The sequence below is a fragment of the Cnephaeus nilssonii genome, assembly GCF_951640355.1.
Source record: "Cnephaeus nilssonii genome assembly, chromosome: 6".
Lineage (NCBI taxonomy): Eukaryota > Metazoa > Chordata > Mammalia > Chiroptera > Vespertilionidae > Cnephaeus > Cnephaeus nilssonii.
The window spans coordinates 11425511-11439297 of NC_137077.1; the positions used below are offsets into that span (position 1 = coordinate 11425511).

The window sequence follows — 13787 nt, forward strand, 5'->3', positions numbered from 1 at the left end:
GCAGAGGGGCAGGCCTGGAGGATGGGATGACTGCCTTGATTTAGGCCATGACTCTGGCAGAAGGGAGGGGGCTCGCGAAGAGGACATGCTATTGCAGGAGTCCAGGCTAAGGCGATAGGGGGTAGACGGCTGTGAAGACAGCAGGAACGCAGGAGGGATGAACCTGAGAGCTGCCGAGGAGGGTCGAGCCCGGCTCACTGGTGACAAAAAGTCCAGAACCACCCTGCGATCTGCAGATCGCACCAGACATTCTTCATGCCTCACCCTTCCTATCGCCGTCTGGTGTGCTGCACCATTTTTAAACATTTCCCTGAGGCCCCTTTCCCTCTTGCCGGCTTCCTTATTTTTCTTTGCCTCTTTAAGAAGGGGCTGGGGGAGGTTGCGGCTTTGCTGCGGTCGGAGGCCTTCCCTGCCTGACTCCCAGCTTGGGGTGTAAGGTCGCTGTTACCACCTCCAGGATCTGGTCCTTCCTTCCAGTTGAAGGATAAATTCCGAGGCCGAAGGGGCCAAGAGGCCTGCAAGTGGCCTCCCGCTCTGCAGGCCGCGGGCCCTGCTCCATCCGAGGTCCCTGGCTCGCCCACCTCCGAAGGCGGCCTCGGCGGGAAGGGTGGGCGCCCAGCTCTGCCCTGTCGCCTCGAGCGCCCCGTCTCTTCCACGTCCCCAGCTCTCCTCCTCTCCCGGGCCTGGACGGGGACGGAAGACCCGCGGGCCGGCGGCGGGCCCCAGGTTCCGCCTCCGAGTCTCCCTTCCTCCGTTCTTCGGGGAGGGCCCGGGTCAAAGCGCTCCTTTTGGGGTTCTCAGGGTCGCGCACAGTCCCCGGCGGGCAGCCGTCCCTCGGGCCCGCGGGGCGGGAGGGGTGCGCATGCGGCGGGAGGGGGCCGTGACTCACCGCCTGAAACCCAACACCCGCCGGCTCCCCTCCCCCAGCCTCTCCCCCAGCTCCGGCGGGCGGGGCGGCCGCGGCGACACCTAAAAGAATGAAGGGGCGCCCGGGCCCGGGGCGCCCCCGGCCGGATCGCGAGCGGGCCCCGGCGGCCCCCGGCACGGAGCGCTCTCGGTGGCTCGGGCCCTGGGCTCGGCGAGCAGCGGCCGCCGCCCGGGCGCGAGCCAGAAGGGAGGCCCGGAGGCCGGAGCTGGAGGCGGCGGCGGCGGCGGAGGGCCCGGGCCCGCGGTAGCTGCGGCGAGCGAGTCCGGGGAGGGGGCGCCCGGCCAGGCGAGGACAAAGCCCCCGGCCACTGCTGCGGCCTGCGCCGCGCCGCACAAAGGGCGAGTCGCGACACGCTCCCCTCCCCCTCCGGCCCGGGGTGGCCGGGGCCGGGGGCGGCGGGGAGGTGGGGAAGCCCCGGCCGCCCCGCCTCTCGCCCCCCTCCCCCGGGACCCGCCGACGCGCCGCCCCGCCCCGCCCCCGCCCGTCTGCCCGTCCTCCCGGGGAGGGGTCGGGGGGCGCGGCGCCCACATAACACTCCCCTCCCGCGCTCGGAGCCACCCCCTCTCCCCTCCCTCCTGCAAACACCACCGCCTCCCCGGCCACCGCCGCCACCTCGCCCGCCGCTCCTCAGTGCGCGCGGCCGGTGGGCGGTGCGCGGACCGTGCGCGCCGGGGGCGCCAGATGTGCAGTCCCCGCCGCCGCCAGTGACCCCGCCGCAGCCCCCGTTGGATCCGGCCGCCTCCTCCATGCCGCGGGGGCGACGTTGAGCGCACCCCGACGTCCCTCGGCGGGGGACCCAGACACCCCGAGTGCTGTGCCGGGTCCTGCCCTGTCCATCCACTCGTCCCGGAGTTTGGACATGGAGGGGGCCGCTGCGCCCGCGGCCCGGGACGGCCCCGACTTGGGGCCGGGGGCGCCGGGTTCTCCCCCGGAGGCGGTGGCGGGGGCGACCGCAGCCCCCGCAGCGGCGGCCCCGGAGCCCAGGAAGCCGCACGGGGTGAAGCGGCATCACCACAAGCACAACTTGAAGCACCGCTACGAGCTGCAGGAGACGCTGGGCAAAGGCACCTACGGCAAAGTCAAGAGGGCCACCGAGCGGTTCTCGGGCCGAGTGGTGAGTGCGGGAACCCCCCGGGGGCGGGGGGGGGGGGGGGGGCTCTGGGGACCGAGGGCGCCAGGGGCGGGGGCTTTGGGTGCTGAGCCTCTCTGGTCTGAGAGGGGGCTTTCCGGGAACCCCCAGACAGCTCCACTCTCCCCCCCAGCTCCCCGTGACTCGGGCGTGTTTCTCTCCTGAAACACTTGTTACATCCTGTCTGCGCATATTTTGGGGGTTTTTATCCCAACAGCCAAGTAGTGTTTATGATTTGCAAACACTTTGCAAGGTTGGGACCGTCGGGGTCTCCCCTCAAGGGCGCGCGTTCAGACCATGCCCTGGAATGCCTTATTGCTCCATCTCCAAACCGGTTCCAAGCTCTCAGCTCAGAGCTGGTCCCGCAAATCCCGTGTCCTGCAGATGAATGCGACCCCCCCCTCCTCCCACCTTCCCACTCATCCTCCCTATCACCTTGATGCTGCTGTCCCTGCAAGGGAGGGCGCAGTCCTGCCTGTTTGTCAGAGACAAGGTTAGGGAGCAAAAGGGAAAGGCTGCTGCAGGCATGAGGGCTGTGACAGCTTGGCCCGGCCTCTGGGAGGACTGAGATGCCCGGGGCATGAGTAGCCACACAGATGCTGAGTTGCAGCCAAAGCAATTACACTTCAGGTCCCGGCTGCAGGGGTCCGGCCCAGCCGCCCCACTCTTTGTGACAGCTGCAACCCTGCCGGCGTCCCCGCATCCTCTGCACAGCCCCAAAGAGCGCCTTGAGTGCCTTGGGGTCCCTAGATTGTCGCCAACGTGGTTTGTTGTCATTTTCCTTTCTGCAGAACAGGCCCCAGTAATCCACACGGCTTGTGGCTGGAGGATTGGGTTCAGAGTGACTGACGGCTGCAGAAAGATTTTGTGTGGTGTGCGGCAGAAAATTAACAGGGTTCTTTGATTTGAAGCATATCTGATGCATTTTAATCGATTTAGCGCCAGACTAATTTTGGGACTCCTTGTGTGCACATTTTGGGGTGTTTCGTGGCCCAGGGTGGGTTACAAACTTAACAAATGAGGGGGGGCTGGGGGGGGGAAGGGAGGAAGCAAAATGGATCGTTGAATGAATTGGTAGGTTGATGTTGGTATTTTTCTTTTGCATCTGTGCAGAGATTGTTCTGTGAAAACAAAAAAAGGGGGGCACCAATCAGAAAGTTCAGCCCCCCCCCCCTTCTCAAATATTTGGATTCCTGGATAACTCCCTCATTCTAAGCATCACTGTTTGGGTTGATAGAACTTTATCCTATAGCTTAAAAAAAAAGTCTGTTGTAGGTTAATTGGAAATTTGAGACTTTGTACATTATGTATTTTAAGCTGTCTCCAATTTAAAAATTCTATAGCAAGCAAAAGTAGTGGAGAATTCACTCTGGGCAGGTGCCATTTTTGAAGGCTGAAAAATTTAAATAGGACGTGTTTGTAACGATGCCCTTTGAGGAACACCTTTCCAGGTTTGTGGAAGAAGAGGCTGAGAAACGTGCACTTCATTCATGCTTTTCTTCTGAGGTGATATTCCCCAGGCTGGATGTTGAATAAGCAAAAACTAAGCTTAGCTCCTTGCTCGTGTTGTCTTAATAGCTGTTGAAGAATCGCGCTGGGAAGTTGGAAAGTGGGATAATGAAAAACAGACGCGGTTGGAGCTGCAGGTTGAGGATGTGAGCTTGTGAGGGGCTGAGCGGTAAGGGTGTGTCTGGGGGGATCTGTGAGGTGGCACAGAAGCCTGAATGCTGGGGAGCTGCCGCAAACTGAAAGAATGAAACCTTGTGTTATGGCAGGTACCTCTCTGAGTTTCACTGGAGCTTCCTGTCAGGCATTCGTCTGGCTGTCGGATCCACAGAGTAAGTCAGAGTGGAAGGGATTGCATCAGTAGAGGGGAGCCTGCCCTTCTCCTTCCGTGGGTGTCTCCCTTTATTTGCAGAAACTCTGAGCATTCCGTCGGGATTTAATTGAATGCCCACTAGGGGGAGCCCTGAGAACGGAAGAGGCTCATTTCTCAGCGGCAGGACTTCAGTCCCGATGTTATTGTCCAGCCCTAGTTCAGTTTCCCATTGTGCTGTTTATTTTAGCTCAATCTCTTGTTTTACTCAAAAATTAATGTAGAGATTTTGAATCTGGTAGCAGACCCAGACCCAGAAACTGGCAATCTCCAAACTGCTTTCAACTGGATAGATGCGCTTACAGTGTGAGCAAAATCATCTGGTGAAAACCTCGCATTAAATAGGTGGGAAAACTAGGGGGTGAGGTGGGATGAATGGGAGGCCTCCTTGGCCTTGAGTCCTACCCCCCGCTGAGCACCCTGCTCACAGACGGTGTAAGAACTTAAGTCAGAAGCAGGAATTGTCAGGTGGAAAATTCCCAGTGCCTGGCTGAACAGAAAATAAAACAAACACAAAAACAATTTGGTCAACGAGTTGTTCTTGCCATACAGCGCTTGGTGACTCAGAATCTGTCAAGAGCAGCAAGACATTTTCATTTAAACTGACAGTTTTCTTCTGGTTCCTAGGATGCACTAAACAGCTACAATTTACTTGTAAGGTACCATTGAGGAGACTTGACAAGCACTGTCTCAATTCTGCCTTTTCAATCTTCAGGGAGAATTCTGCAGTGATTTGTTTTCATTTGTAGCCTTGCCTTTTTAAATTTTTTAAAAAAAAGTATATTTTATTGATTTTTTTACAGAGAGGAAGGGGGAGGGATAGAGAGTTAGAAACGTGGATGAGAGAGAAACATCAGCTGCCTCCCTTCTGGGGATGTGGCCGCAACCAAGGTACATGCCCCTGACTGGAATCGAACCTGGGACCCTTCGGTCCGCAGGCCGACGCTCCATCCACTGAGCCAAGCTGGTGAGGGCTGTAGCCTTGCCTTTTAGAGCACTTCTCATGAGGTGTGGTGGTTTTAAGCGACTTTGCCAATGCGAGTGGCTGGAGTCGGGTGTTGGGTGTCAGGCTGCATGAGATGCTGTGCAATCAGTACTCCTGAGACAGAGAAGTGTTTAAAAACAAGAATGTTGTGGCTTTTAATTGCATGTCTGGAGGGCCTTCTGAATCAAACAAAACACCACACAGCATCATCTTCTGTGAAAGGCAGTTCCAAAAAGTGTTGCAGAATCAGGAAATTGGATCAGCTAGTCCAGCCCTCCGCATGGTCCAGGCATCTTCCCTTCTTCAATCCCAAATGTGGTCTTGAGGCCACTGCCCGAGCCTGTCCGTCAGACAGGGACTCAAAGTGGCTTCTTCCAGAAGTTGACAAGCCCAACAATGAGGTGCTCTTAGAGAAGGGCTAAGAGCCCTGGCTTGCATTCAAATCCTTGCTAGCCTTGTGACCTTGTGCAAGCGATATAGCAGTTTGAAACCTCAGTTTTCTCATTTGTAAAACGGGCAAATAATGGTACTAAGTTCATGGGCTTATTGTGAGAATTGAGTAAAATTATCTATAGAAAGCCTCAAATGGGGACATAAGCCAGTTTCAGTTGCCTCTTTTAGCAAGTTCTCCCTCTTCCCCCTTATTTTACTTACACTTCCATTTAGATTTTAAGACCATCAGAAAGGCATGATGCTCTGGACAGCCTTGTATCATTCAGAGAGAGAGAGAGAAGAAATAATCAACTTTTTAGGTTAAAGAATGCTGGGGAAGTGTGCCCATAGCAAGCCAAGGCAGCCATATTCCAGTAGGCTCTGGAAGCATTTCTAAAGCCTTGAATTTAGGCTTTGTTTATTGCAGAATTCTTGTTTTGCTACAATTTTGGCCACGCTGCCGAGTGAGCCCCCGTGTCGAAACACGGCATGCATTTTCTTTGAGCCAAACTCCCTAGACCTTCAGGCAGCACAAAATATTGACAAAAAATACCAAAACCAAAAACAACATTTTGGGGAGAGGTGTCATGTGATCACCTCACTGCCAAGAGCCAAATTCAACTTTCCCTGGGCACCAGGTTATCTCTTGTACGTGGTGTTGTGTAAGCAGGAGGAAAGGTTTGTGGGAGGGGTCTGGTGGGGGGGTGGGGGGTGGGTAGGACTGGTGGGCAGAGTGTGCCCCCAGGTCCTAGAGCACCAGGACCATCCTCACTTGGCAAAGCTATTGATTTGACCCAAAAATGGGTGTTGTAAGCATTGGCCCTGTTATTGATAGCCTGGTGCTGGAATATTTGCAGATCAAGGGAGTAAATTAGCAGGCTGGCCTGCTGAGCCAGGGCAGGGCGTGTGTGGCTGTCATATGCACGTGTCATGTTGCAGCTAAGACCCGGCTCCAGTTTCAGGGATTGAGGGACCTCGGCAAACATGTGGTCCAAACTTCTTATCCTGGAGGTGGGAAAAGTAAGGCACAGAGCGCTAGGTGACTTTTCTGAGGTTGCACAGCTCATAAGTGACTGGGCTGGGTCTAAGAAACCTGATTCTTGATTTGGTATTTTTCCATCACTCATTTAATAAATCTTTCCTAGAGCAAGACATGATCCTCACTCTTAAAGAGCTTATAATCTGGTAGCAGAGATGAAATGTACTTACAAATATTGAACTAATTCAGCTCAGTTCAACAGATTTATTACCGTCTGCCATATGCTTCCCGCCATGTTAAATGCTGGGACGTAGACAAAGAACTTACCGTCTGGCGGGAGAGATAGGATTAAGCAGTGGCTAGGCCATGGGTTCCTCTTCTATGCAGGACTTGATGATTTCAGGTGATTTTCAAGTCGGAATATAGTTCATTGAAGCTTAGTTCACGACATTGAGTTTGATCCTGGAGAGGAACACCCCTTCCTAGGATTAGCCCTGCTGCTGTTATTACTACCAGCTGATATCTTGGAGAGCCTGGGGTGTGTCGACTTTACAGACATTTTCTCTGATCCTCTCGTCAGTGCTGAGAGGTATGTACTCTAGTTAGACCCATTTAATAGATAGGGACAGTGAGGCTTTAGGGAGGTTTAGTAACTTGCCCAGGGTTTATTACAGTTAGACAGTGTCAAATGCATCTATCTGATTTGAAACCTGTTGCTTTTAGAGAAATGGAGAACCTTCCTTATGTTGTCCAGCTGGTCACTTCTGGATTTGGGCGTGGTTGCTCCGCTCATGGTGCCAGAAGACCAGCCATGGGGTGATTATTTTCCTGGGGGGCGTTTCTCGCTGATGTTTAGCAGGGGATCTAGAGAAGAGGCCATGGAATACTGTACGATTAGGGACAACAAGTGCTGTTGAAGATGACCTTTGTTTTGAGTTTCAGAAGGCTGAAATATGGGGGGTTTCAGCTAGGGGGCAGATTCTAGGGTGAGCTGGGACCCAGAGGGAGGCAAGATGGGTAAAATGGGGTGGGGGTAATAATAATAATATATCATAAGAACAACAACTAATACTTCTTGAGTGAGTATAACATGCCAGGCACATGTAAACTGATTCAGTCCTCCTAATAATTCTGCAATGATCTCATTTTCCAGATGAAGAAACTGAGTCACAGAGAGGTTCACTCGCCTGCTAAGGTCACAGGTCGTGTGAATGCAGAGACCTTGGCCATCTCCCCTCCTCTAGGGGGCTGGGCTAGGTTCTGACCGCAGGGGGGCCCTGAACCCATCTGACGGGTGGGCTGGCTCGGAGCAGGGAGGCCAGCCCGGAGGTTTTCGCAAGAGTTAAGGTATGAGAAGATAAGAATCGGACTGCGCTGGGAGAGAAAGATCTGTCTGCTGGCGAACTATCTGCCCTTGAGCCACAAGTATGTCTTAATGAATCAGGTCAAAGAGCTCTTTACCTGGACACACACTGAGTTTTTTGTTGCCTAAGAATCCTCAGATTCTAGAAGCCCTTAGGGGGCCTCGGGAGGTCAGCCCGTTCACTTCTTTGCTTGGAGACAGAAATGCACACACACCACGCGCCAGGTCCTCATGGCGTCATTTCCTCCTGGGAAGCATCAGGAGATAAGGGTTGAGTCAGGTATCTTGTCTGTTTTGTTGGTAAGCCCTGTCTAACTGTCTTGAACTCACTGTCCATGCCTCGCATCATGCCAAGCACGTAGTAGGTCCTCAACAGAGGCTTATAGAATGGGACTGAGAGGAACACATTGAGCCGGGGGAATATTTTAGGAGGTGTAGAGGTTGGAGGTCATCACCTCTGACCTCGCGCAGTGTTTTGACGTGCTGGGAAGAAAAGACAATGGCTGGAAATGAATGGCCGATACGTAGCATAGTTTGCAAAGCCAGGCAGACCCTCCCCTGCACAAATGCCCTTTCTGTTACATGTGTTCGTGCACTCGTTAGAGAGAGAGAGAGAGAGAGAGAGAGAGAGAGAGAGAGAGGTCTATCCAGGGCTTGTCAGCTTCCTGGCCACGGCTTCCTGTCCTCAGTGGCTCCGGAGTCAGACAGCATAAGTCTCATTTGTCTTTCCCACATGAAAGTCCTGGAGCATCTGTAAGTTATGATTTGTGAAGTATCTGCTTTAAAGCAGAATGCATTTATCATCACGCTGGCCCAGACGACACTGTGCAGTGCAGGAATGAGAAGATCCCAGGCCCCAGCACAGGAGGGGCCGGGCCAGATGACCCACCCATGAGCGGTGTCTGGCTGTATTGATAAAATTCTCTGGAAACGGCCCAGAAGCAGCCAGATGTTGACTTCACGGCGAAGCTCTTCAGTAAGCTTTCCACCGCATGTGAAACCCGGGCTGGGCAGTTCCACTCCTAGGTCTGCCCGGGAGAAGTGCAAACACATGTCCACACAGAAACTTGCGCATGAATGTTCCCAGCAGCATTATTCATAAGGGCCCCAAATATTCATAGAAGCAACCCAAGTATCCACCGGCTGATGGATGGGTCAAATAGCGTATGTTCATTTTAGTTATGAATATTATTTATGATCAGTTCCATTCTTTTATTTATGGAATACCTCTGGAATAGCATTCAGGAATAAAAGGAAGTATTGATACGTAGAGGAACTTGAAAACATTATGCTAAGCGAAAGAAGCCAGTCACAAAAGATCACGTGTAATGTATGATTCTGTTTCTTTGAAACATCTGAACTAGGCGAATCCATGGAGACAGAAAATGGATTAGTGGTTGCCTAGGGCTGGAAGTGGCTGCTAATGGGCATGGGGTTTCTTTGGGGGAATTCAAGTGTTGGAAAGTTGGTCGTGATGAGGATTGCACCACTCTGAATCCTATATAATAAAAGGCTAATATGCAAATCGACCGAACGGTGGAACAACTGGTCGCTATGATTCGCACTGATCAACAGGGGGCAGACACGCAATGCAGGAGGTGCCCCCTGATGGTCAGTGTACTCCTACAGGGAGAGCGCCGCTCAGCCAAAAGCCAGGCTCACGGCTGGCAAGCGCAGCGCAGTTGCAGGAGCTTCTCCCGCCTCCACAGCAGCACTAAGGCTATCTGACTGCCGGCTTAGGCCCGCTCCCCATCAGTCAGACATCCCCCGAGGGCTCCTGGACTGTGAGAGGGCACAGGCCAGGCTGAGGGACACCCCCCCCCCAGTGCACGAATTTCGTGCACCAGGCCTCTAATATACTATAAAAGCTGTGACTTACACATTTTCAATGGGTACTTATACATTTTCAATGGGTGAATTGATGGTATGTGAATTAGATCTCAATGCATCTGTTATAAAGAACAACTGTAGTTCGGGGAGGTGGTTGGGGAGTGGGATTGGGGGGTAGAGGCCCATATCTCTCAGGCCTGCAAGACTCCAACCTGCGGGTCCAGGGAGCGCGCCTGTGCCTTTTGTGTTAAGTGGAAAGCGTCGTCCTGTGTGCCATGGTCAAGGGAGAGTGCCCTGGGTCCACATCCCATCCTAGCCCTTGACAGTCATGTGACCTTGGGCTCGTCCCCAGTCCCCTTGAAACCTGTTTTCCAGCTGTTCCTAATAGGTCTTACCTTATGGAGTGTTGAGAGGGTTCAGGTGCTGTGGCTCACTAAGCTTTTAGCCCTGTGCTAAGTAGTAGGTGGGCAATCAGATCATCATATATAATGTATGACAGTGTCAAAGGCACATCTGTACGAAGTAGAAAAAGGCCTTTCTCTCTGGGTGGATGCGTGAAAAAGCTCCTTTCCTGACCTGAAGCCGCCCCAGACGGGTGGCTGCGTGAGAACAGTGTGGGCCGGGTGCCTGTCACTCGCCCCTCCAAGTGGCTTTCACCATGGTTCCGATCAGCTACTCTGCATCGCTACTCTGTGGCTGACGATTCCCCGTGATGAAGACACAACATACTTTGGGGGTTGACACACCTTTTCCTGTTACTCTAGCAATAAACTCGATGCGTTTAACGAGCACTTACTGAAGGGCCCAGGACCGTGGGGTATGTCAGGGACTATGACGAGCCTTGCCGACAGGATACCGAGAAGTTAGTTGGGATGTGAAATAAACACATCTGGAATCATCTGGGAACAATGCAAGGTAGTATATCAACGAGGGGCGGAGGAGGAAGTCACGGCTGTGGAATCAGGCAGACTCGAGTTCAGATTCCTCCCCGCTACTGGGCAGCTAGATGATCTGGGCAAGCTGCCCAGTCCCTCCGAGCTTCTGCATTCTCGTCTAGAAAAATGCGGCTACCAAGTGGGATTCACGAGAAGCGGGGTTTGGAGCCTGGTGCGCAGTAGGCTCTTGAGAACTAGAGCCAGCCTTGTTATTTTGGTGAGAAGTACTAGCACCGAGCGCCTGGTGACCCTCTCACCTTAGATCGTGGCTCCCCTTCTTAAAACCCTCTCATGATTGCAAGGGGACTAAACTCTGAATTTTCCATGCCCTTTGAGGTTCCTTCCTGGGTATCTGAACGCTCACGTCCTTATTCCTCGGTCTTGGACCCGTATCCACCCCCTTCAGAGCACGTAAACCGTGTGGTTTTGGTGATTTGTGTGTATACAAATTTTGATTCTTGTTGCCCATGAGAAGGTAAACTGCATCCTGGTCTGTAGCCTGGTGCCAGGCGTATATAATAGGTGCTCAGTAAATATGAATGAATGAATGAATGAATGAACAAGTGAACAAGTGCATGAAGAGTACACCAGCTATCCTGAGACAGGGGAGTTCTGTGAATGTGGCAGGCAGTAGGGAAGGCTCGACGGGACCTTCCTCCTCGTTTCCTGGGTCACCCCTCTCCTCATCACTGTGAGGACATCCGTGGACAGCCCAGCATTGCCGGGTGCCTCTTGACTGCACCGTGGGCCCGGAGGGGCAGAGCGAACCTGTGCCTCGCCCTTGCAGGCTGCTCCCCAAAGCACTGCATTCTTGGGTTGCTTTCAGACTCCAGCCTCCCATCCGAGACACCCTGGCGGATCAGCTCTGCAGCGTAGGCAGGCTTTGGATGCAAAGTGCATTTGCAAGGCTTTCAAAACATTGCGTCCCGGTTGTAAATCAAGTACTTAAAGAATTGTAAACTGGCTGGAGTGCAGAGGTAATGTCTGTCTGCGAGAAAACACCGTTGTGATTTGCCCTTTAAACTGGAGAGAAGAATTCCACTTGTTTACTTTCATTAGAGATACTCAGAGGCAGCCGGAGGTTTCCAGCGGGAAGGTGCTAAGAGGCCTCTGCGGTAGGTTCCCCTCCTCCCCTGGAAGGGGAGGGGCTGGTGGTGTTCAAGTGGTTTGGGGTGTGCAGCCTGAATCTCCTTCGCCCCAGGGCTGTTTCACAGTAAAAAAGGGGGCTGCTTCTCTGAGTATTTTCCAGTGGCCATTCCCTCCCCATCTCTCCCAGCTGACTCAAAAGCCACAAAGGCATCAATCAGATCTCGGGCAGATTAGAAGCTTATTTCACCTGTGATTCACCCCACGTGCCCAAGGACACTCAGATATCCCAGTCTGGTACAGCTGTGGTGGAAGGGAAGTGGACCATTCAATCTAGGATTCTAAAAGGGTGCATGGCCGTGACCTGGAGCCAGGCTGCCTGGGTTTGAGAGTCTCTCTCAAACCTCCCGGGTAACCTTGAGATGGTCAGCTTGACTCAGTTTCCTCATCTGTGGAATGGGAATGCTGTGAGGATAAATGAGTTGTATGTCCAGTTCTCAGAAAAGTGTGTGGTCACAGTGACTGCTCTCTGTGTGTTCTTCTTGGAAGGCAGGACGGGGTCTCAGCCGTCTGTACCTCGAAAGCCTGGGTGGGCACAGTGCATCGCACATGGTAGGTGCCCTGGTGTTGAACCCCCTGTCTTCACCTGTAAATTGAGGGGCTGGGACAAACTGTTCTCCAAAGCCCCTGCCAGGTCCTAGGAAGAGAATCCTGGGAGTCACTGAAAGGAATTGGGGAGATGTAGACTGCATTTCCTGTGGCCTGTTTTTTGGCACAAGGACTCCATGTACGGGGAGGGGGCGTACGTCCAGCTCCCAAACCTGTTTGAGATGGTTTGGTGCAGGCTCTGCCAGGTGTGAGGGAAGTCTCCCACCGGGAGTGTTAGCCTGTGTTGGGGAGGACTCCTCGCCTTCCCTGCTCTCTGGTCCTTTAGGGTCCCGTTCATCTCTAGGCAGGCACTACTTTTAAAAAAATATGTTTTTATTGATTTCAGAAATGAAGGGAGAGGGAGAGAGAGATAGAAACATCAATGATGGGAGAGAATCATTGACTTGCTGCCTCCTGCACGCCCCGTACTGGGGATTGAGCCTGCAACCCAGGCATGTGCCCTGCCTGGGAATCAAACCGTGACCTCCTGGTTCATGGGTTGATCTCATCCACTGAGCCACGCTGGCCGGGCAGGCACTACTTTTTAATAAGCATGTCGGTGAGGTGGGTTCTGAACTAGGCTCTTTGTGAATTAGAAGACTCCCGCTTTCAAAGAACCTATCCATTTTCTCATCTGCACAGTGGGGTGATAATAGTGGAGCCGCCTCCTATGTTGTCCTAAGGATCCAGGGAGGGTGCCGAGAACAGTGCCCGACGTGTAGCAGGTTGACTGTTATTATTTGGGGTTGAGCGGGGCAAGCTCACATTCTGCTGGGTTGCTTGGAAGGCTCTTTGCTCATTCCTTAGAAACTTAGAATTTCGGGGGCTTTGCTTTTGGTCCCAGTGAAGCCAGAGCCCTGGCTGCCTCTGCTCTCAGTTGTGCCTTGGGGTCTCCCTGGAGACACCACGTTTCTCCCGTGGCTTTAGCAGTGAGGGGGGCATTCAGCATCCATTCAGCCTGGGCCCTTCATCCTGGTGACAGGTGGGCTGGAGGCAAGACCCAGAGGCTGAGGAAAAGACTAAGGAGGGACCCCGTTCCCAAGGCAAGAGATGTTTTCGGCAGCCTCAGTTAAAAGGAAGAATTGACTCCCTAACACGTTTATGTCTATTGCAACCTTAAAGATGAAATCAGTTGATCAGTCAGTCAACCAAGCTCACCTTTAGGGAGCACTTTATACTTGCCAGGCCAGGGCGGGCAAGCACTTTGCCTGGCTCATCTCACTGACTTTCTCGTTGGCCTTGGACCCAGCCTCTGAGAGATGTGCTATTGCCATTCCCACTTGACCATAGAGGGTCTGATGATGGCAGGGTTGAAGCCCTCGTCTGCCTGAGTTCTCAGCTGTGACCCTAAGCAGCTTCCTAAGAAGGAACAGAAATATCTTTGTCATTTTTTTTTCTTGTGGCAGGTGTTCCTTCTGTTTCTCCCAGGCAGCACATTTAAACATATGTATGTATTTAGGTGTTTGTTGAGCTCCTCCTCAGTGCCAGGGACTGTGTAGGCACCGGGGAAGGGGGGGAGGTTGGGGGCGGGGGGACAATGAGGGACAAGATATGACCTCCATCCCAAAGGAGCTGCATCACCTCTTGGTTGTAGAA

General features: G+C 53.3%; 1 protein-coding gene across 1 annotated transcript in view; it reads left to right on the forward strand.

Moving 5' to 3' along the window:
* Positions 1 to 953: 953 nt before the first annotated feature.
* The window catches only part of NUAK1 (NUAK family kinase 1), a 71978-nt gene continuing 59144 nt past the window's right edge, over positions 954 to 13787 (forward strand). The window contains exon 1 of the mRNA XM_079774948.1: positions 954 to 2042. Coding sequence (XP_079631074.1) covers positions 1788 to 2042 — 255 coding nt within the window. The 5' untranslated portion in view covers positions 954 to 1787. The remainder of the gene's footprint in view (positions 2043 to 13787) is intronic.